This window comes from Passer domesticus, chromosome 1, assembly GCF_036417665.1.
Source record: "Passer domesticus isolate bPasDom1 chromosome 1, bPasDom1.hap1, whole genome shotgun sequence".
In the NCBI taxonomy this organism is placed as follows: Eukaryota; Metazoa; Chordata; class Aves; order Passeriformes; family Passeridae; genus Passer; species Passer domesticus.
Genome location: NC_087474.1, coordinates 157398847 through 157416687, shown reverse-complemented (window position 1 = coordinate 157416687; position 17841 = coordinate 157398847). Strand labels below are relative to the sequence as shown.

General features: G+C 38.6%; 1 protein-coding gene and 1 long non-coding RNA gene across 7 annotated transcripts in view; one reads left to right on the top strand and one right to left on the bottom strand.

Moving 5' to 3' along the window:
* TRAPPC9 (trafficking protein particle complex subunit 9) overlaps positions 1-17841 on the top strand; it is a 448113-nt gene that overhangs the window by 67153 nt on the left and 363119 nt on the right. For all 6 annotated transcript variants that reach the window (XM_064398425.1, XM_064398434.1, XM_064398414.1 and 3 more), the window contains 2 exons: positions 2142-2294; positions 11876-12000. In XM_064398425.1, the coding sequence (XP_064254495.1) occupies positions 2142-2294; positions 11876-12000 (278 nt within the window). The remainder of the gene's footprint in view (positions 1-2141; positions 2295-11875; positions 12001-17841) is intronic.
* LOC135285808 (uncharacterized) lies at positions 5495-8383 on the bottom strand. The gene is made up of 3 exons (XR_010350493.1): positions 8047-8383; positions 7785-7910; positions 5495-5683 (listed from the first exon to the last, which is right to left on the bottom strand). It is a non-coding gene; the product is annotated as an uncharacterized LOC135285808 (long non-coding RNA).

Here is a 17841-nt window from a genome sequence, read left to right as displayed (position 1 = left end):
AAGTTTCTCTATGGAAAATGTCAGTGTGGACTTCTTCTTTGGCAGACCTTAAAATCTGTTAAAAGTTAGAGTGGCCTAGGATGACCCAAAGTTAGTTTCTGGGTAAGATTTTATGTTATGTTTGTTAGGATTTTATTGATTTAGTACCCAGTAAAATGATACAGGTTGCTGTTTGCAACTCCTGATAACAGTTGCTTGTAACTTAAATGTTTGCTAAGACAGATTTTGGGCTTGAGAAAGATGCAGGTTCAGCCTTCCACTGAACTGAGAGGTCTGAAGCCAGAGTATAATTCACTGTAATACTTTTGATTACTGAACAAGGTCAACATTGTTAAACTATAACCAAGTGTCAGATAAATATAAATTAGCTGTTCCTCCACATCCACAGCTTAGATTTTAGCTCAAGCATTTAGATCTTGTGTTGTAATTACTGGTGTTAATTAGAAAGTATCTGCAAGGGCTGTTCTCACTTCAAAAGTCTTTTCACTTGTAATGCTTTCAAATAGAGCTCTTACTTAATGAAAAAACATTTTGGAAAGAGTTTGGTGCTCCACTGCTTGGGATATGTCCTTCTTTGTTTACACTGAGGGAAAAAATTCCTTGAGCATACTGGATTTTTACTTAAGAGGAAAAGGGGATAGATATTGCCATACTTATCAAGTTTTTTCCTTGAAAGTAGAAGAAAATGATCAGTATGATGATATGGTTCCAGCTAAATCATTAGGTGAGGTGGGAGTGAGTTTAAGGAAATAATTTTTTGGAGGATTTTTTTATTTTTACCTTTTTTTTTTTTTAATAAAGAAATCTGTCCTGTTGATTTGATGGGGAAAGACACAAGAATTTGTGAGAATACCTTTCAGGCAAAGATTATTGTTCAGATAAAAGTTAATGGAAAAAATATTGTCTTTATTTTTTTCTTTTCCTAGAAAGGGAAACTAGAGGTTCCTGTGCAAATCAACATGATTTGGACATAATCTGGAATTCTGATTGCTGCTTTTGAAAGAGCCTTTATTCCAGGTTGTAGTAGTTGAGGCAGTGTGCCCACCCTGTTCCCTCACATGTGGATCTTAGAGGGTGGTTTTGGAAAAGTTCTGAAATCACAGCAGATTTTAATTACCTTGTTCTTACCCGGTGGCCTGGGAGGAGGTGGAGATGGGCTGTGTGACTTTCAGTGGCTCCTGTTACACAAAACTGGGCTCAAAAGGTGTTTAAATGAGCTTTTATAAGAATTCTCCAATATACTTTGGAGATAACATGCATTGCTATAATAAATCAATAAACATATCTTTAGGGCTCTCCCAGCCTTATTTATTGTACCAATAGACTTTCTTGTAGTATTTAGCATTTTCTGGTCTTGCATATAGGAATGAATTTATGGATGGGGTGGGTTGACCCTGGCCAGAACTGAAGACCTAGTGTAGATGAACAGTAATTTCTGTTTTTTTTTCTCCCCCTTGTATAATTTTCTGGCATGTCAGGCTTATGAGGGAGGACTTAATAATTACACATCCCCTATATCAAGTGGACAAATGACAAATAATTTATTAAACAAATTTTCTTTTGTCATCGATTAATCCTGTCTGGTATCCTTTATGATTGGGTCTTTTAAAAAGCTTCTCAGCTTTAAGAAAGGACTTTATAAAAAGATGAAAACCAGTAGTCTTGTTAGCCTTCCTTATTGCTCAGTAAATAACTGAAGAATGATATTACAGCTGTTTCAGAATTTCAGCTGATTAAGTTTGGGTTATTTTGATGAAAAGTGCTCTGCATTCATGTGACACCTCCTGAGCTGAACTGTGTAGGATTCAAAACTACATGAACATTTAGAACCCCTGCAGGCTATATTTAAAGTTTATATTTAATGCTGCCTATTGTGCAGGGTTTTTTTTTTTCTGGTAGTGATCTTCTTCACTTAAATTCATATTTTGAGCTTTGTGATCTGTGTGATTCCAGGTCAGTGTCAGTACCCAATAACTTTTCTATCTTTCTAGTGCTACATTAATTTTAATACATTAATTCTGAATATTTTAGACTTTAAACAGGACATGACAGATTGGTTAGTACTCTCTACAGCAGTTCAAAACTGAAATTTCCTTAATGCAGGGCTTATGCTTATGAAATATTTACTTATTTTGATACAGAGAAGCTGTATGGAGATTTCTTGAGTTGGAATCTAGAAGACACCCTCTGCCAGTTTCCTCTAAAACCTGGAAAGATTGCAACATTTGTTGTGAACATTAAAGTGAAGCTGGACTTTTCTTGCCAAGAAAACCTTCTGCAGGATCTCAGTGATGGTGAGTTTTTCATTTCTCCTTGCTTAGGAGGGTTTTATGTGCTGCTGGAAACACTTTTCTAATTGCTGTGCCCTTTGTGTTAAACTGATTTGTGATGTAGATGCATGTTTGCGTATTTGTGTCTTGTAAAGCAAAGTCAACCCTGGGCTGAGCTCTGCAGATTGAAGGGTGAATTTTTGAGAGAGCTATGGGCATGAGAGTCTGGCCCAGCTTTCCCATCATGAGACCTTGCCTTGTTGTCTTCTAAAATATTTTTGACAGTGGTTTTGAAGTATCTGTTTCCTTACCTTATGAGGGTAAAGAAAAATAATTCACAAACATTAGTCGGGTTTAAAGAAAAACAGCATTGAGTTGATTATTTAATTATCCAGGATTGCAGAATTCTGAATAATTGCTGAGTGCAGTTTTGCCTAAAGTGACAGACTGAAATTTAAGGCAGAATCCCCCTAATATTTGTACTGCAGAGAAAGTGCAGTGTGTTTAAACTTATTTTGAATAAAAGGAAGCAGCAGTGTTTGGTTCTATTAGAATTATTTGGAATTACAAGTACCAGATACTTGTAATAAGGATTTCCTTTTTATAATAAACACACAGTCTTTCTGGAGTAATTACTCTACTCTGTATTTTTTCATTTGTCTGATATGTTTGCACTGATTAAATTACCTTGATAAAACAAGATATTCCTGTATTAAAAACTCTCTGTTATTTGGATTTTTTCCCAGGATCCACTTGCAATATGCATTACCTTTATAAGTAATCTTTCAGTACAGAAGAATACAACAAAATTACATGCAGAGCTTATTCAGGTTGAGTAGGAATAATTTCTGTGAGTTACCTTGCAAATGCATTTAGATAAAAATTATAGTAGTTGTTAGTATTGATTGAAAGATTTTGGTTTTGAAACCTCCCTCATGTAAAATATAAAGATACTTTAAAAATATTTTACAACTTTACTGCACAAACCCTACAGTGTTGCTGCACTGCAGTTCAGTTTGGAGCTTGTTGAAAATGCTGATAGTGAAGGAAGAGCACACCCTGACATTGTGAAAACAGGGGTGCCAAGGAATTGAGACTTTGAGAAATTCCCCTTGATAGCAAGTGAGATTTCATAGTAGATATGTATATTTGGATATATATATATATACGGAAAAATTCCTTATTTTGCCCAGTGTCCAGAAAGCTCTGAAGCTGCACTTGTCTGGGAGCTTTTCTGATGAAATAGCATAAACCCCACATATTCTGTAGAGGTGAAGATAACATACTTCATGGTATGGACACTGAACACTTGTGGGATTTGGGATTTGGATTCTGGCCTCTGTCTACTAGTATCCAGCTCTTATGGGACCACAGATGAACAAAATCTTTGAACGCTATTTTTACCCTACTGCTACCTCCTGCTCCTCTGGAAAGTTGTGTAGCTGAAGCAATTCAACCTTTCCTCATTTAGTGATGATAAAGGAGTAGGAAACATTACTGCTTTGTTGGAACTTTGGTGTCTGTGGGTGCTGTGTACTCTCTGTCCTTTGAAAGTGTTATTAGGGATGCTAAGTATATGGAAAATTTAGTTGCTACTTTATTTTTTTATGCATTGCTTTTAACTTTACAAATTCTAAACTTTCCAAAGAGGAGATAAGAGCCTGATGGGAAGAACAGTAAAGAGCTAGAAAAAATCAATGGCAACTATGACATGACTTTTAATCATAGGGTATTATGGTGCATTTTTCTTTTGAAGACCAATCACATTTACAATGGTGATCAAAATACTTTTGTCTCTTAAAAGCAATGTCTTTAGTAGGGCAATTTTAACTTCCATGTCTTCATTTGCTGCTGGAATTGTTTCCTTTTGCACTGTTTGTAATCAGGGCATGGTGCAGAAGGGATAAATTACTGATGTTTTTGATGATGCACATTTATCCAATTGGAAAGTAAACCAAGCTATCAATCTGGATTGCTGAGATGTGTTGATGGTGTGCTGCCACACAGAGAAAAATGTTGGGTGCTTTTCCAGATTAAAGGAAGCAAAACCACGAGTGGCTGTACAGGATCAGCTCAGTGACCATCCAGCCAATATCCTGACTGTGACATTGGCTAAGAGCAGATTCCACTGGGACAATACAGGAAAAATTGTGCACATACTTCTGTTTTCCTCTAGGCCTCTAACTGTTGTTAGCTTAGGAGCTTCCAGGGCTGAATATGGTTTCTCTGGTTCTAGGCACTTTTACTCATCTTTAGTGGGTTTCTCCTTCCTAAAATTCTTCATTCTTCCTGTCAGCACTTCAGAACATGCCGTGGCAAGAAGAGTCACAGCTAAATTACTTTTAGCAGCTTTGCTCTTAGTGGTGGCCTTGTGTTCCCAGGTTTTTTAATTGCATGAGAGAGGTAACAGGACATCTAACCATGGTTCCTGCAGTGATTTGATGAATTTTTGCAGGGTATTGTCACAGCAGACTGGGGGTTTCTAACTGTTGAGGGCTTAGCTGTCCCTGTTGTGGGAGCTGTTCCACATGTCAGCCCTGTCCCTTTTGAACCCTCTGTTCTGTCTGTTTGAGGGAGGCTGTACACACTGTTTGAAAGCTGATTTATGTGATCATGTGATGACCTAATGGTGCTCTTTATTTTGGTTTATATTAATTTCCTTACAATTGTGAGGTAATGCACAATTTATCATTTGCTTTTTTGACTGTTGCTGAACATTGATTTGGGAGATTCATGAATGTGTGAACCACAACTGCAGGATCTTGCTTCTCAATAGAAATGATATCCTGAGAGCCTCTTACTGCATGTGTAAGTTTAGGATTCTTTCCCCTCATTTATTTATGCTGAATTGTCACATCTTATTGGGTGTTGGTCTTGTCTCCCAGGTAACAAAAGACAAGATGAGAGGAAATGGGCTCAGGTTGCACCAGGGGATGTTTAGACTGGATGCCAGGAAACATTTCTTCACTGAAATGGTTGGAAAATCTTGGAACAGGCTGCCCTGTTCACTAGCCCTGAAAGTTCCAAAAAATGTGTGAATGTGGCACTTGGGGACATGGTTTAGTGGTGAACATGATGTTGGTGCTGGGCTGAGAGTTGAACAAGGATGATCTTGGAGGTTTTATTCAACCTTAACAATTCTGTGATTCCATATCTTAAAGCCAGTTGACCAAGATTTGGGAGATCCATGCAGGGAGATCCATGTTTGCTACAAATCTTAGTGAAATTTTGGCTGTCTTGTCCCTCAGCTGGATGGTTCAGAGTTCCTCCTCTGGTTGAGAAGGTCAGCATGGGCATTTAATTTGATCCTGAGGTTGTTACACTGGGTGAGGCAGGGGGAAGCCCTTGATCTTCTTGGTACAACCAGGTGCAAGGAGCTGAAGCAGTGAGATCTCTGTCACCTGTTAAGATGACTAAAAATGTCAACAGGATACTCACATTATGAGCGTAATGAATTCCCCTTTCCAGCTATTATACTGCAGTTTCTGCAATTCAGCATTTCCCTGACACTAAAAATAGGGTGAGAACAATAGCTGCTCTTTCTGGACTGTATTGCACACGGTGACTCGTTTGAGGCTTTTAAAAAAGCTCCTGCTACATGGGGACAGTGTTTTGCAAAGTTAATGAATTAATTTGCAATGAGTACTTCATTATGTGGAATGTTAATGTTCATTTATTCCCTGCATGGGGAACCTAAAGACATGTGTGAGAGTATTTAAATTCATAAACTCATCAAAGGAACTAATTAATTACACGTTGAGAGAGAGGCAGGTCTGTGCCTTAAGTCTCTCCTTCCCTTCTCTTGATGCCTGGAGAGGCTGCCTAGAACAAAGGCTGGGCAGTGTTAAAGGAATAAAGCAGGGATTTATTAAAAAGGCCTTTAAAGGACACACCTTGGGCATGCCTCCACCCAAGATGGACCCTGAGTCACGAGTTTTCATACTTTTATAAGTTTTAGTCCATTTACATATTGGGTTAATTGTCTATTACAGCTTCAGGGTATGAAGTCCCATCCTCCCAGTTTGTTCTCCTCAATTCACTGTTGTTTGCACTTTTTGGGCCTGGAGCTGCAGTGGTGTCCTTGTTTCTGGGATGGAAAAGGACTGTTTTGGCTGACTAACCTGTGAAGAGAACTTGCTCATGCTTTGTATGAAGTTCAGAGTTATATACTAATGCAGTACAGAATCTGGAAAATATGAAAGCTAAAACTTAAGGCATCACTCTAGGGGGAAAAATGTTGCAGAGCAATAGCCTATTTCTAGGAGCACTAATTTTGAATATTTTTTAACATTGGTATGCAAGACCAGTGTATTTTTCATACTCCCTTTTTTGTTTTCCTGCTTTAATGGGCAGATTTTATCTGCTTTAAAATGTCCCTGCACTTAGACAGTGCACAGACAAAGCTTTTTCTTTTTTTTTTTTTTTTTTTAAATGATACCTGGTTTGGAATTTAAATGTTCTCTTGACAGTTCTTCCAAGAAACTAAGTAGCCTGGAGGACTCTATTAGGATAATGGTATCACTGATGATGATGATGGGGTCCTCAGAGATGTTGAAGTATTATAATTTTCATGTTACTCTGCTGGGTAGCCTTTATAACATTTAATTATTCTGAGTATTCTTTTGAAGTGACTTCATTTCTAAGAAGTATTTTTTTTTGTTTCTGCAGTTTGAAGATGCCAGTTTGGTTGTACTGTTAAAAGGAGTAAATGAAAGGTTTTTTTGTCTTGTGTTCTGTTTTGGTTTTTTTTTAAATACAGATGTTTCTGTGTCCTCCATAAATTCATCACTATGTAACTTCAAAAAATATTCTTTTTTTTTTTGAGAACTACAAAATTCTTACTGAATTCCAGCTTTAGCACTTATGGAAGATAAGGTGCCCTCTTCTCTTCCCACTGCCCTTTACACCAGATAAATCATATTGTCTCATGATTTGAGCAATATAGGGTGGGATTTTTTTTAACAATGTATGTTAGTGCCATTGTACTCCAGCCACTACACAAATACACAGAGAGCTGGTGTGTCTTTACAACGTAAATAACTAAGATAGACAGAAGGCAAGCAGCAATAAATTGATTATTGGCACATACAGGCCAATAAACCTACCCTCCTTTTATGTTGTTCCTTTGCTGAGGCGCTTCATTTTAGCATCTAATGTAATCTGCATACATAATCTCTAGTGTTTATTATGAACTTTTTTACACTTTATTTGTTCCCTTTCATTACATTCACTCTTATTGTAAATTTATCTTCCAATTTTGGTTCAGTTCTACAACCTCAGGACATAAATCCTTACTTACAGTGCATTTGTTATTGTTAATTATTGTCTTCAAAGGTAATGGGGTTTCAAAGAAGAGTTCAAGTCTGGTTCATGTTGGCTGTGCCCTGCTCCTGGGGGCCACAGAGCTGCTGCATTCCCAGGAACTTTGCCTGGAGTGCTGCTGCCTGGGGTCCCTCCTCTGATGGTCCTGAGCACATTTTTGAGGGAGGGAAGGAGCTGCATCTCAGTGCCCACCTGAGGTGTGAAGGGTGGAATTATATTGCCTCCAACTCTGTGTTCTGGTGTTATTCTGCTCTTTGTTGCTGCACACAGCAAGTTTCTGGAATTTTGCACACATCATAAGAATACAGTTTTCTTTTTCTAGGGGAAAAAAAGAAAAGACATTCAAGTTCAGCAAGGAGAGTCTGTCTCCTGTCTCGAGGTTTTTTTTTTTTGTTTTTCTGCATGTTTCAAGTACTTCAAAGCTGTTACAACATTTTTATGAGATGTTGCCTACCGAGAAGTTTTTGTTTTGAGATTTCAATCAGGCAAGAATTGACAAAATAAACAAATGGGTTGAGGTGGCATTTAGTTTTCATATGTTATGATCAAGCTGTGCACTTTCTAAAAACTGTATTTTTCTGTGACATAGCATCATGGAATAATTTGGATTGGAAGGGACCTTCAAGATCATCTCATTCCATCTCCCTGCCATAGGCAGGACACCTTCCACTAGACCAGGTTGCTCCAAGCCCTGTCCAACCTGGTTTGAACACTTCCAGGCATGGGAATTCTCTGGGCAACCTGTGCCAGGGCCTCATCATGCTCTGGATAAAGGATTTCTCCCTGTCAGTTCAATGCCACCCCTCTTGTCTTGTCACTCCATGGCCTTGCAAAAAGTCCCTCTCCAGCTCTCTTGGATCCCTTTTAGGCCCTAGAAGGGACTCTGAGTTTTCTGTGGAGCCTTCTCTTCTCCAGGCTTCCTCCAGCTCTCCCAGCCTGTCTTCAGAGCAGAGGCATCCCAGCCATTTGAGCATCTTTGATGCCTCTTTTGGCATTGTTCCAGCAGCTCCACATCCTTTTGATGCTGGGAGCCCCAGAGCTGCACAAAACACTCGGGAGAATCTCCCTAGAGCAGAGCAGAGCAGAGTAGAGGGACAAAATCCCCCCAGAAACATCCCTGGGCTGCGGGAAGGGATCCTGCTCCAGGCCAGCAGCCCCTCCTCCCTCCCTGGAATCACCAGGGTGGTGGTGGAGCCTCCATCCCTGGAGGTGTTTCAGGACAGACTGGACGTGGCACTCGGGCTCTGGGCTGATGGACCTGGTGATGTCCAGTCCCAGGCTGGACTTGGTGATCTCTGAGGCCTTTTCTGACCTGAATGATTCTGGGATTCTTCTTCCTCCTGCCCCTCCTGGTGTCCCACTGCTGCTGTTCAGGAAGCTGCAGGAAGCAGGTCTGCACTGCTGTTGAATTGTATGAAATTCTGCTGGAAAGAAGCAGCACTTCAGCCTAAAACCTTCCACTGTTTCCATTTTGTGTGACATGGAATTCCCTGGACACTGCCTCAGAATGGCAGCCTCTGTGGTGGCAGTGGAACAGTTTTAAAGTGTTTCCTTGCTGTGAAGTTTGGCTCCTCCACAGCTGGGATGTACCTCTTGAAAAGTGGATCCATTTTTGTCCCCTGGGTCAGGACAGTGATCCTTGCCCAGGACAGTGTGACACAGGCCAGGAGCTGTCCCATGCCACCTCTTCCTTCTGTGCTCAGTTACTGCATTGTAAATCCACAGGTTTAACTCCCTGAATGCACTTCGCTCCTTCAAGTAAGAAATTTTGTGGGATTCTTCTGTGCAGTGTGCTGGGAAAGTGGCTAATGAAGTTAAATTGACAATTTACTTAACATTTGATAGGAGAGAGGAAATGCTGGTAAGAGATTTTGCTCTGTTGTGACAGCAGTGACTGGGATATTGGAAAGGCAAGCTGTGTTTTTGCAGTTACCATGGGAAAAGTGTTGGTCATATGCTGTTACCATGGAAATATTCAGTGTGGATTGTTGAAATTAGGAAAATTTCTGGACAGAGTAGAAAGATAATTATACTTTTTATAGTGCAAGGCTGCTCAGGATGTTTGACAGTAGCGATTGACAAAAGAAAACTACAGAGGATTGAGCATCTTCATCTCTCAAAACTTCAGGAGAGAAAGTAAAATGTATGAAATCTCAAAAAATATAAGTATTATTGAGCTTCATTGATGCTCAATTTTTTCTCCTGCCATCATTATGTTCTTCAGCCTACCAGGGCTTTTAACAGCATTTCCACCATTCTGACTATTTAACATATTGCAGGGGAGCTGGGCAAGGTCTTTTCCCTCACTGCTGCCTGATCAAAGAACAGAAGAAACAAAATAATTTTAAAAAAATAGTTTGTGGTAGAAAATTATTTTTTTTTTGTCCTCTGGCAGAGAAGTTGCCTTGAGCAGTCCAGGCTGTGAAGGACTGAGTCATTTACAGCATAACAAAGTGCCTGGCATTGTCTCTGTGAGAGTGCCACAGACCTGAGACAGAAAGTTCAACCGCTACCAAGTTACCTTGGACTTCCCTTTCATCCTGATGTCTCCTTTGCTAGAAAGCTTCCTTTTTCAGATACAAATCAGAGAGTCAAAAATGTCTTCTTTCCAGAGAAAATGTTTTAACTATTGTTTTCTCTCCCCCCCCCACTGTAGAAATTAAGATTAAAATGGGATTTTAAAGGATAAAATAATTAAGAATGGCATTAGTTGTATCTCTGTGATGTTGTTTTAGGTATTATCTATTCTTCTCTCAAAGAAGTAAAGCTCATGCCATATAAAAAGTGGAAAATCTGACTAATGCCATGCAGGTTTTCATACTTGGTTCTTTTCATGTTTTAATTTGCAATTTTATGCACCAGTCAGTGTCAGTTTTTGTTCTAAATATAGAACTAGTGAAAATCATTCATCAGTTGGAGAAGAATGTTTTTCCTCAATTAAAACTTCTAATTTTCGTTTTGAAAGAGCGTCTTTCAAAGCCTGTGATCAAATGTAGTATTTATTTCTGTATTTTGTCTTTTTCATGGTCCTGCTGCACTGCACGGGCAGGGTGCTCTCACCTCCTGTCCTGCTCTCCCCCAGGAACTGATAGAACAGGATATTGATTCAGTGCTAAGGTGCATTTTAGAGTTACTTAGTGAAGGAAATTGCAAGTGAGGGAATATGGGAATACTCCCTTTGTTTTCTCATTTGGATACCTGTGAAGTTTAATGAAACAAAACCCCTTTCATGTTCCATCTTGTTCTTAGGGTTTCTTCTTTTGAGGAATGTATCCTCAACGTGTCCAGATTTCACCGGAGCAATTTAGGAAATATGTTTGGATTTTGTGTCACAATTTGGTATTTCCTGTGCTGCTGTACATGAGATTTTGCTTGTATTTAGTTGGTGTTTGTGGGTTGCAGTTGCACTGGTCAGCATCAAGGAACAAAGTCTTTCTCTTGGGAGATAACTCTAAATAATAACAAATAGTGAATCTAGTTTTACTGTTTGTTAAAGCTTCGTTATTTTAATTATCTTGTTTTTCTAAATCTTTTGATTCAGCATTAATTTTCAAACACTATTTTAAGTTTGTGCTTATAGTTTTTGGGTCGAGGACCCCAAATGTGCTGCAGTGCATTTATTGACCTTCAGGTTACACCTTGTTGGCAGTAACAGAAGCTGTTGTTGTGTTGTATCTTTGTCATCCTGTGTGTGCCAGTACCCAGACTAAGAGTAAGCACCAAAAAACTGGAGACATTCCTCTCAGGGTATTTTTAAGCTTTTTTGTTGACTCTTACAATGGGAACCTTAAGTTTCCATTCTGCCTCCTTTATAAGTGAGAACTATTTTATCTATTTTTGCATTAGTAGATGTGCAAAACGTGACATTTCTATTTTCTGTCATTTTCCACAATATATACTTTAAAAAGAATCCTTGTACCAGAAATTAATTTAAGGATCCTAAGGAGCTGATAGGATCACACTGTCATGGAAAACCTTGATTTTTATTTTAATACTGTAAATGTTAAAACTAATTTTATATTATTAACTCTGACATCTCCGTTGTGATGTTTCAAATGCAGTTTCCATCCTTCCCTGTGATAGTCACCAGGTTTTTGGTGTGTTCAAGTTTGATTATTTTTGTTGTCTTGGGAGAAACAGTCAAATTATCTTTGTCTTTTTGTGTAAAAGGTTAATATCACTTTTTGTGTCTTTTCTCTCTCTTTGATAATAAGATATAAATTAATTGGACCAAAACATAGCATTAGACAAGAAAAAGTAATTCTCTTTGTTCTGTTTTCCAGATGGAATCAGTATCAGTGGACTCCCACTCTCCAGTCCTTTCAGGCAGGTTGTCAAACCAAGAGTGGAGACCAAGCCTCTGAATCCCCAAGAAAGCAGCAAAGTTGGTGATTTCAGTCACGTCAAGGTAGGGGAATGACATCAAAATAAGTAAAACCCATGGTTTTTCAGTTGTGCTGTGCTGCGGTTTGTTGTGTGATTAAAAAACAAAGGTTTCCTTGTCTCATAAATATTTCCCTTTGGTTTCCTTTAGCACAGCTTGATGTTCTGTGTTTGGATTGTTATATTAGAGGCAACAAACAAAAAAGGTGAAGAAAGATCAGGGTAAGAGTGGAAATTGCAGAGTTGGCTGTCCCTGTGGTGTACTGGGGGAGCTGTCAGCTCACCTCATGGTGCTTTCTCCTGCTATTTACTCTGTAGGAAGGTGCCTTTCTGTGAATTCCTGGCTTTCTTGCAGTGAGTTTTTTTAGTGATGTTCGTACAAGTAATAAAACAGAATAGTTGAGAGAGACAAAGGAAAAATAAAGAAAAGTAGCAGGGTGGAAGAAGAGTTGTGTAGGTGGACATTGCACTGAGCTTACCAAGAGTGCCCTGGCCTAAGCTGCTCTTGCTTTTCAGTTGCAGATCTTACCTGCTGAAAGTTTAAAGTTGTTGTTTAGAGCATGAAATAAATTTAGCTCTATAATGACCAGATTTGAAGAAGATATAATTTGAGATGAAAATAAGAAAGATTGTCAATAATGAACTGCAGCAGTTCATTGGTCTCCTCCCAGCATTTGGTGAATGTTGTGTTGTGTGCAGTATTTGACACGTTCCCTGCACAGATTTGTGTTCTGCATCAGCTCATCCTGTCAGGAATTAGAGTGAGTGTTGTACATGGCAAAATTTGGCTTCATTTGTGTTTGAGAAGCAAACACAGGCTCTGCTCTTCTCAGTGACTTGCTGTGAATTTGCTTCCTTCACAGTGAGAATATTCACAATTCTATCTGAGCAGTAAACAGGTGAAACTGTTAATTTGTAAGTGTGTTTCTTTTGGACTATTAGCACTGCTAATTCATTATCAATTGATTCTGCAGCACAGAAAATGTGACTGCAGCATAGGAAAGGTCTTAGCAAAATTACTAAAGCCTTTGTGTTTTATAGCATAGTAAGGTGTTTCCCAACTGTTAATAAATATCAATAAGCACGATTAAGGAAAAAATTGCTGTTTAAGTGAATAAAATGTCCAGCATTAATTCTGAAGTTCAGAGCTTTGTGTAGAATGTATGACTTATGGACACTTCTCAGTGACAGTGGCAATGGGAGTGTTATTTCAAAATAGGACTAAAAAATCTAGAAATGCAGAACTTTGCACCAAGTGGATGAAGAAAAAAGCATTTTGGTGCATTTTTTGCTTGTCAATCAGTTGTCCTGGCAACCAAGAAGGTTCTCAATGATCTGTGTGATAGTATTAGAAGGTTTTTGGAGGGCTGTAAAGCAGAAACTTGGTTTTTAACATATGTACCAAAACTGTGATGGGAAGGCACATGCTGGGTCCTGTTGCCAGGTTTATGGAATGAATTTTGATTTTATTGGTATTTTGTGATGGAAGAACCATTCAGATGATCAAAACTATGTTGAGTAGAGTATACACATTCTAACAGCATCAAAGGGTTCTTTGCTGAGTAAATGTCTCTGTGTCCTGAGCCTGATGAGCATCACTGCTGTCCAGCACCTGTAGCACGCCTGGAGTTTGTCCCAATTAAACTACTATAAACCAATAATTGGATCTGCTTGGATTAAAAATGCCTATTGAGCTCAAAACTATTTAGAACTATGATAAAATGCTTTTTGATTCACTGGACTATGCTCATAATTAAGTCTCTATATATATGGACAGACATAGTGGGTAGTGGGTAAATGACCAGAAAAAATGACCTGTTATAACTGAGGAGATGTATTTGCCTCTTTAGGCAGTCATTCTGTGATAATGTGGATTTCTGCTTGTGACTTCTGTTTTAACACTGCTCTTTAGTAGGAGGGAGCATAGGAACCACCAATAGCTTAAAATGAAAGCCAGATAAATTCCAAGCCATAGATACAGGGAGTTATTGTAAACAATCCAGTCAATTAAGAATTCATGGATATCATTAGAATGTGCTGTGGTCCAGTTGTCTTGGCTGAGTTTTGAGGAATTTGCTGCAGTTTTGGATTTGAGTCTCTCTGGTTTAGACTGGGTGTCTTTGAGTACATGAATTATGTTCATTGTCAAATGCTTTTGCTCAGACATTGCTGTCTGAAATGAAACAAGCTGGGATCTGCACATGAGAGAGGATCCAAGGTTCCCTTTGATGCTGAGTCTCAAAATGTTTGACATTTATGAACCTTTTTGAGTTCCCTAGAACCTCCTTAAAAGATCCTTGAGTTTCTCCCTATGGCAGCAGAACAGATCTGGGTTTGTGGGCTGTTTGTCCCTCACAGTGCAGTTTGGGATGAGCTCTGGGTTACATTTGATTTATTGTCGTTCCAATTAGAGTGGTTTGACAAGGACTAATGTGAGAAGCAAGTGGGAGTTTTTAAGTTAAGAAGCAAGATGGATCTTAAACAATTTGTATGTGTGGTGAAAACACACTGCTGTCACTTATTCATGATTTAACAATAGGTGTCTGGTGTGAATATTCAGGGGTAGTGGTTATTTTCAATCCTGCATGCTGTGTATAAGCTCATCTTCAAATAAAAGTGAATTTCTGCAAATGAAAGTGAGTGTAAATCAATGCTTCTCATGTTGCTGATTCTGAAATGTCCTTGTTCAGATATTTATAAGCCTCATGCTTAAACCTTCCCTCCCTACTTGTTTGCCTTACAGATTTTGTGCTTCAGTCTTGGATATTGCAGTTGAGCTTCTCTGCAATCTCTCTTTCCAATTTTGCTGTAGGCTGTCTCCTAATAAACCAGTCACTGGCTTCTGGAAATGACTGTTAGAATGAGCTCATAAATTCAGTGTAGAAATTGCTTTATGACCTCATCATAAAACTTGCTTATACCCTCAAGCTGAATAGAATCTTGGGCTGTAATATTATGTTCAGATACTCTTTTCTGCTCTTCAGTGCTGGGTTGTTGTGCTGAGCCTTGTCTAAACTCCTTGGTTCTTCCAGGGTGCATCTGCATGAAAGGATGAATTACTCTGCTTAGGGTAACTCAGCCTTTCACCATTACTGTGGTGTGTGAATGTCAGGTTTGAGGCTGAATCTGTTACTTTTTGAGTAACACTGCAGTGTGTTCAGATACTCAACTATTCTATGTCTTCATGCAAAAGCTGCGGTGAGAAATTTCACCAGATGCCAAAAGCTCTCAGCAAACACAGTGTCAGTTTGAACCTGGGGAATTCTGCGCTGCTTTTCGTGCTTGGAAGCTGAGATTATGTGGTGTGGTCTAGTTCTTGTCAGATGGAAGAAACAAACTGGCACTTCAGTCCTTATTCCATATGGACTTGAGCTTTAGAGATCACTCCAACCCAAATGAAGAGTTGAAGTGGAGAACTCTTTTAGCTGGGTGATGAAAACTTTGAAAGCATATTGTGAGTTTTTTAAAACCTTGGTTTAAGCTGTTAAACATTCCCAGTGCTTACTGGCCAGTTGTTTGGCAGACAGGGCTGGTTTATAATTTATAAGGGATTTGGCTGACTTCTTTATTTGTTTTGAGACTTGTTTGTTCAGGAGAATTTCTCTCTGCATCCTGAATGTGAGCTGTAATTCTGGAGATTGAGCTGCAGAAGCTGGAGAGGTTTTAAGTACTCTCATAAAACTGCTCTGTTCCTGCACTCTCAGTAAATGGTAGGAAGTGTTAAAATACAGTATGTAGAGCTAATTTAATTTAACACACTGGCTTTAATGTATCTTTTCTGATTTACTCAGCAGTGTATTAAGATGAGATGCAAGCCTTAATTGGATTTTTTTCTATTCAGTTCTCAGGCTTTACTCTTCTATGTGTGCTGCTAATAGGGATAAACTTTATATTGTTGATACTTTAAGTTCTAACTTCTTTTATTCATAAAACTTATATATATTCTAAGTTTAAGCCTTAAACAGAACAAATGTTTTTTTTTTTTTTAATTTGTAAATAATTTTGAGTGCTGCTGAATTTAGAGTTGATGTTGAGTCCATAGAACACAACTGAAATTTACATTTCATTGATGAAATGTGATTATAGGAATGAGATCTTAGGCACACATATATAGTCCAGTTTGATGTTGTACTTTCACACTGTCCTATTTTGGAATTCATTACTATGCTTATAAATTCTGTGGCCCTGAGTTCTCCCTCAGTATTAAACATGTCAGGTTTTATTTTTGTATCTCTTGCTTCCCTAATAACTTTCAAGATGTTAGAAGATAAAAAATAAACAAAGCTCTTTCACTTCCAAATCTGATTTTTATCAAAATAGTACATATCTTATTTTTTATAATTGACAGTTTGTGATGTGAGTGCCAGAAGGCCACTCACATCTCCCGAAGCCTGCTCAGATTGGAGCTGTGATCCACATCAACCTTTGCCAGGTCAGCAAGGTGTTTTTTTTCTTGCTTTCTTGGCCAAGATTTGCAGGGTTTTTTTTTGAGATAAAGTGGATTATAAAAATAGAGTCATTCTGCAAAAACAAGGGAGAAATGGGTTTTTGGCAGTTGGTACCTGTCTGGCAAAATTTGATTATGATCTGGATCTGGATGAAAGCTGGCAATTTTTGAGCAGTTTGGGTCTAAATGCTTTTAGCTTTTCTTCCCTGCTCAATTGAGCACTGCTTACCTTCCCTGGAGTTCCATAAATAGTTGAGTATTCCACACAATTTCTGCTCTCCACTCCTCTTCCTCTCTTCTTCTGTGAATTAGTCTCTCAAGAAAGGAACAGTCTGTTGTGCCATAGAGAGGACTGTAACTCAGAACACTAAGAAAATACTTGACTAAATCTATTCCCATGAGCCAGGGGTGGGAAAAAACCCTACTGCCCCTTGGATTTGGATAAATTCATTTAGCTTGTCTTGTATTTTACATTCAGTATTATCCCAGTAGTAACTACAATTTAAATGCAATATGTTTTAGAACTTGCTGTTTTTCCCATTTTATTTGACATGAAAGGAGGATTTAAAAATTTATAAAGTACTAGTAGAAAAAAAAAAGGATGGATTCACTGTCTGCCTGTCAAAAGCACTTTTTTGGACTTCATTGTCACTCAGAAAACAAGTGATGAAACCCTGCTTATATCCAAACAAATCTCTGATCAGGAGTAGCTGCAGGTGCAATCTTCTGTATAAACCAAACTTCATCTCTTTCTTGTCTAAAGATGGACAAAGAGAAATGAAAGTTGACACCAACACAATAAATGGAGCTCATGGGACCAGCTGGAGGTGGTCACATCCATAATGACATTGTGATAAGTCAGGAAAAAAATCTCAATACTGAGGTTGGCTTTTGTAGGAGGGTGTTGGCTGTGTAGAAAGTGAGGGGAGAAAAGGAGGGCAAGTTGACTGGGTTAGAATAATGGAGAAATAAAAAAGATGGGCTCGTGTGAAGACCTGCTGAGCTGGAAACTTGAAGTGGAGGGAAGGAGGTTTGGAACAAACATCTGGAACAGGGTGGTGAAAGTCCAGTCAGCTCTGTAAGAAATTTTAAGAATGATGAGAGACCGAGATGTTGGTGTGAATGCTCTTGCATTAGATGATACATTTCTTCAAAATGTTCTTCCAGAAGTCAGAGAGCCCCTGCAGCCTGGAGCTCTCAGAATGTGACCTGCTGTGTGCTCCATGGTCAGGTGTCACAAATTCAGAATCCCTTTGGGGTTTTGTACATTAATTTTGCACTTGCAAGTTCTTGCATGTTTAGTTTTCCTCTTTTAATGAGAACAGACGAGGTAGGTCAGACAGGGTTTTTACATTTCAAAGACCACTCTTTATTTCAGGTGCCTTATTTACTTGATTCTTATCCAGGTACATTTACAGT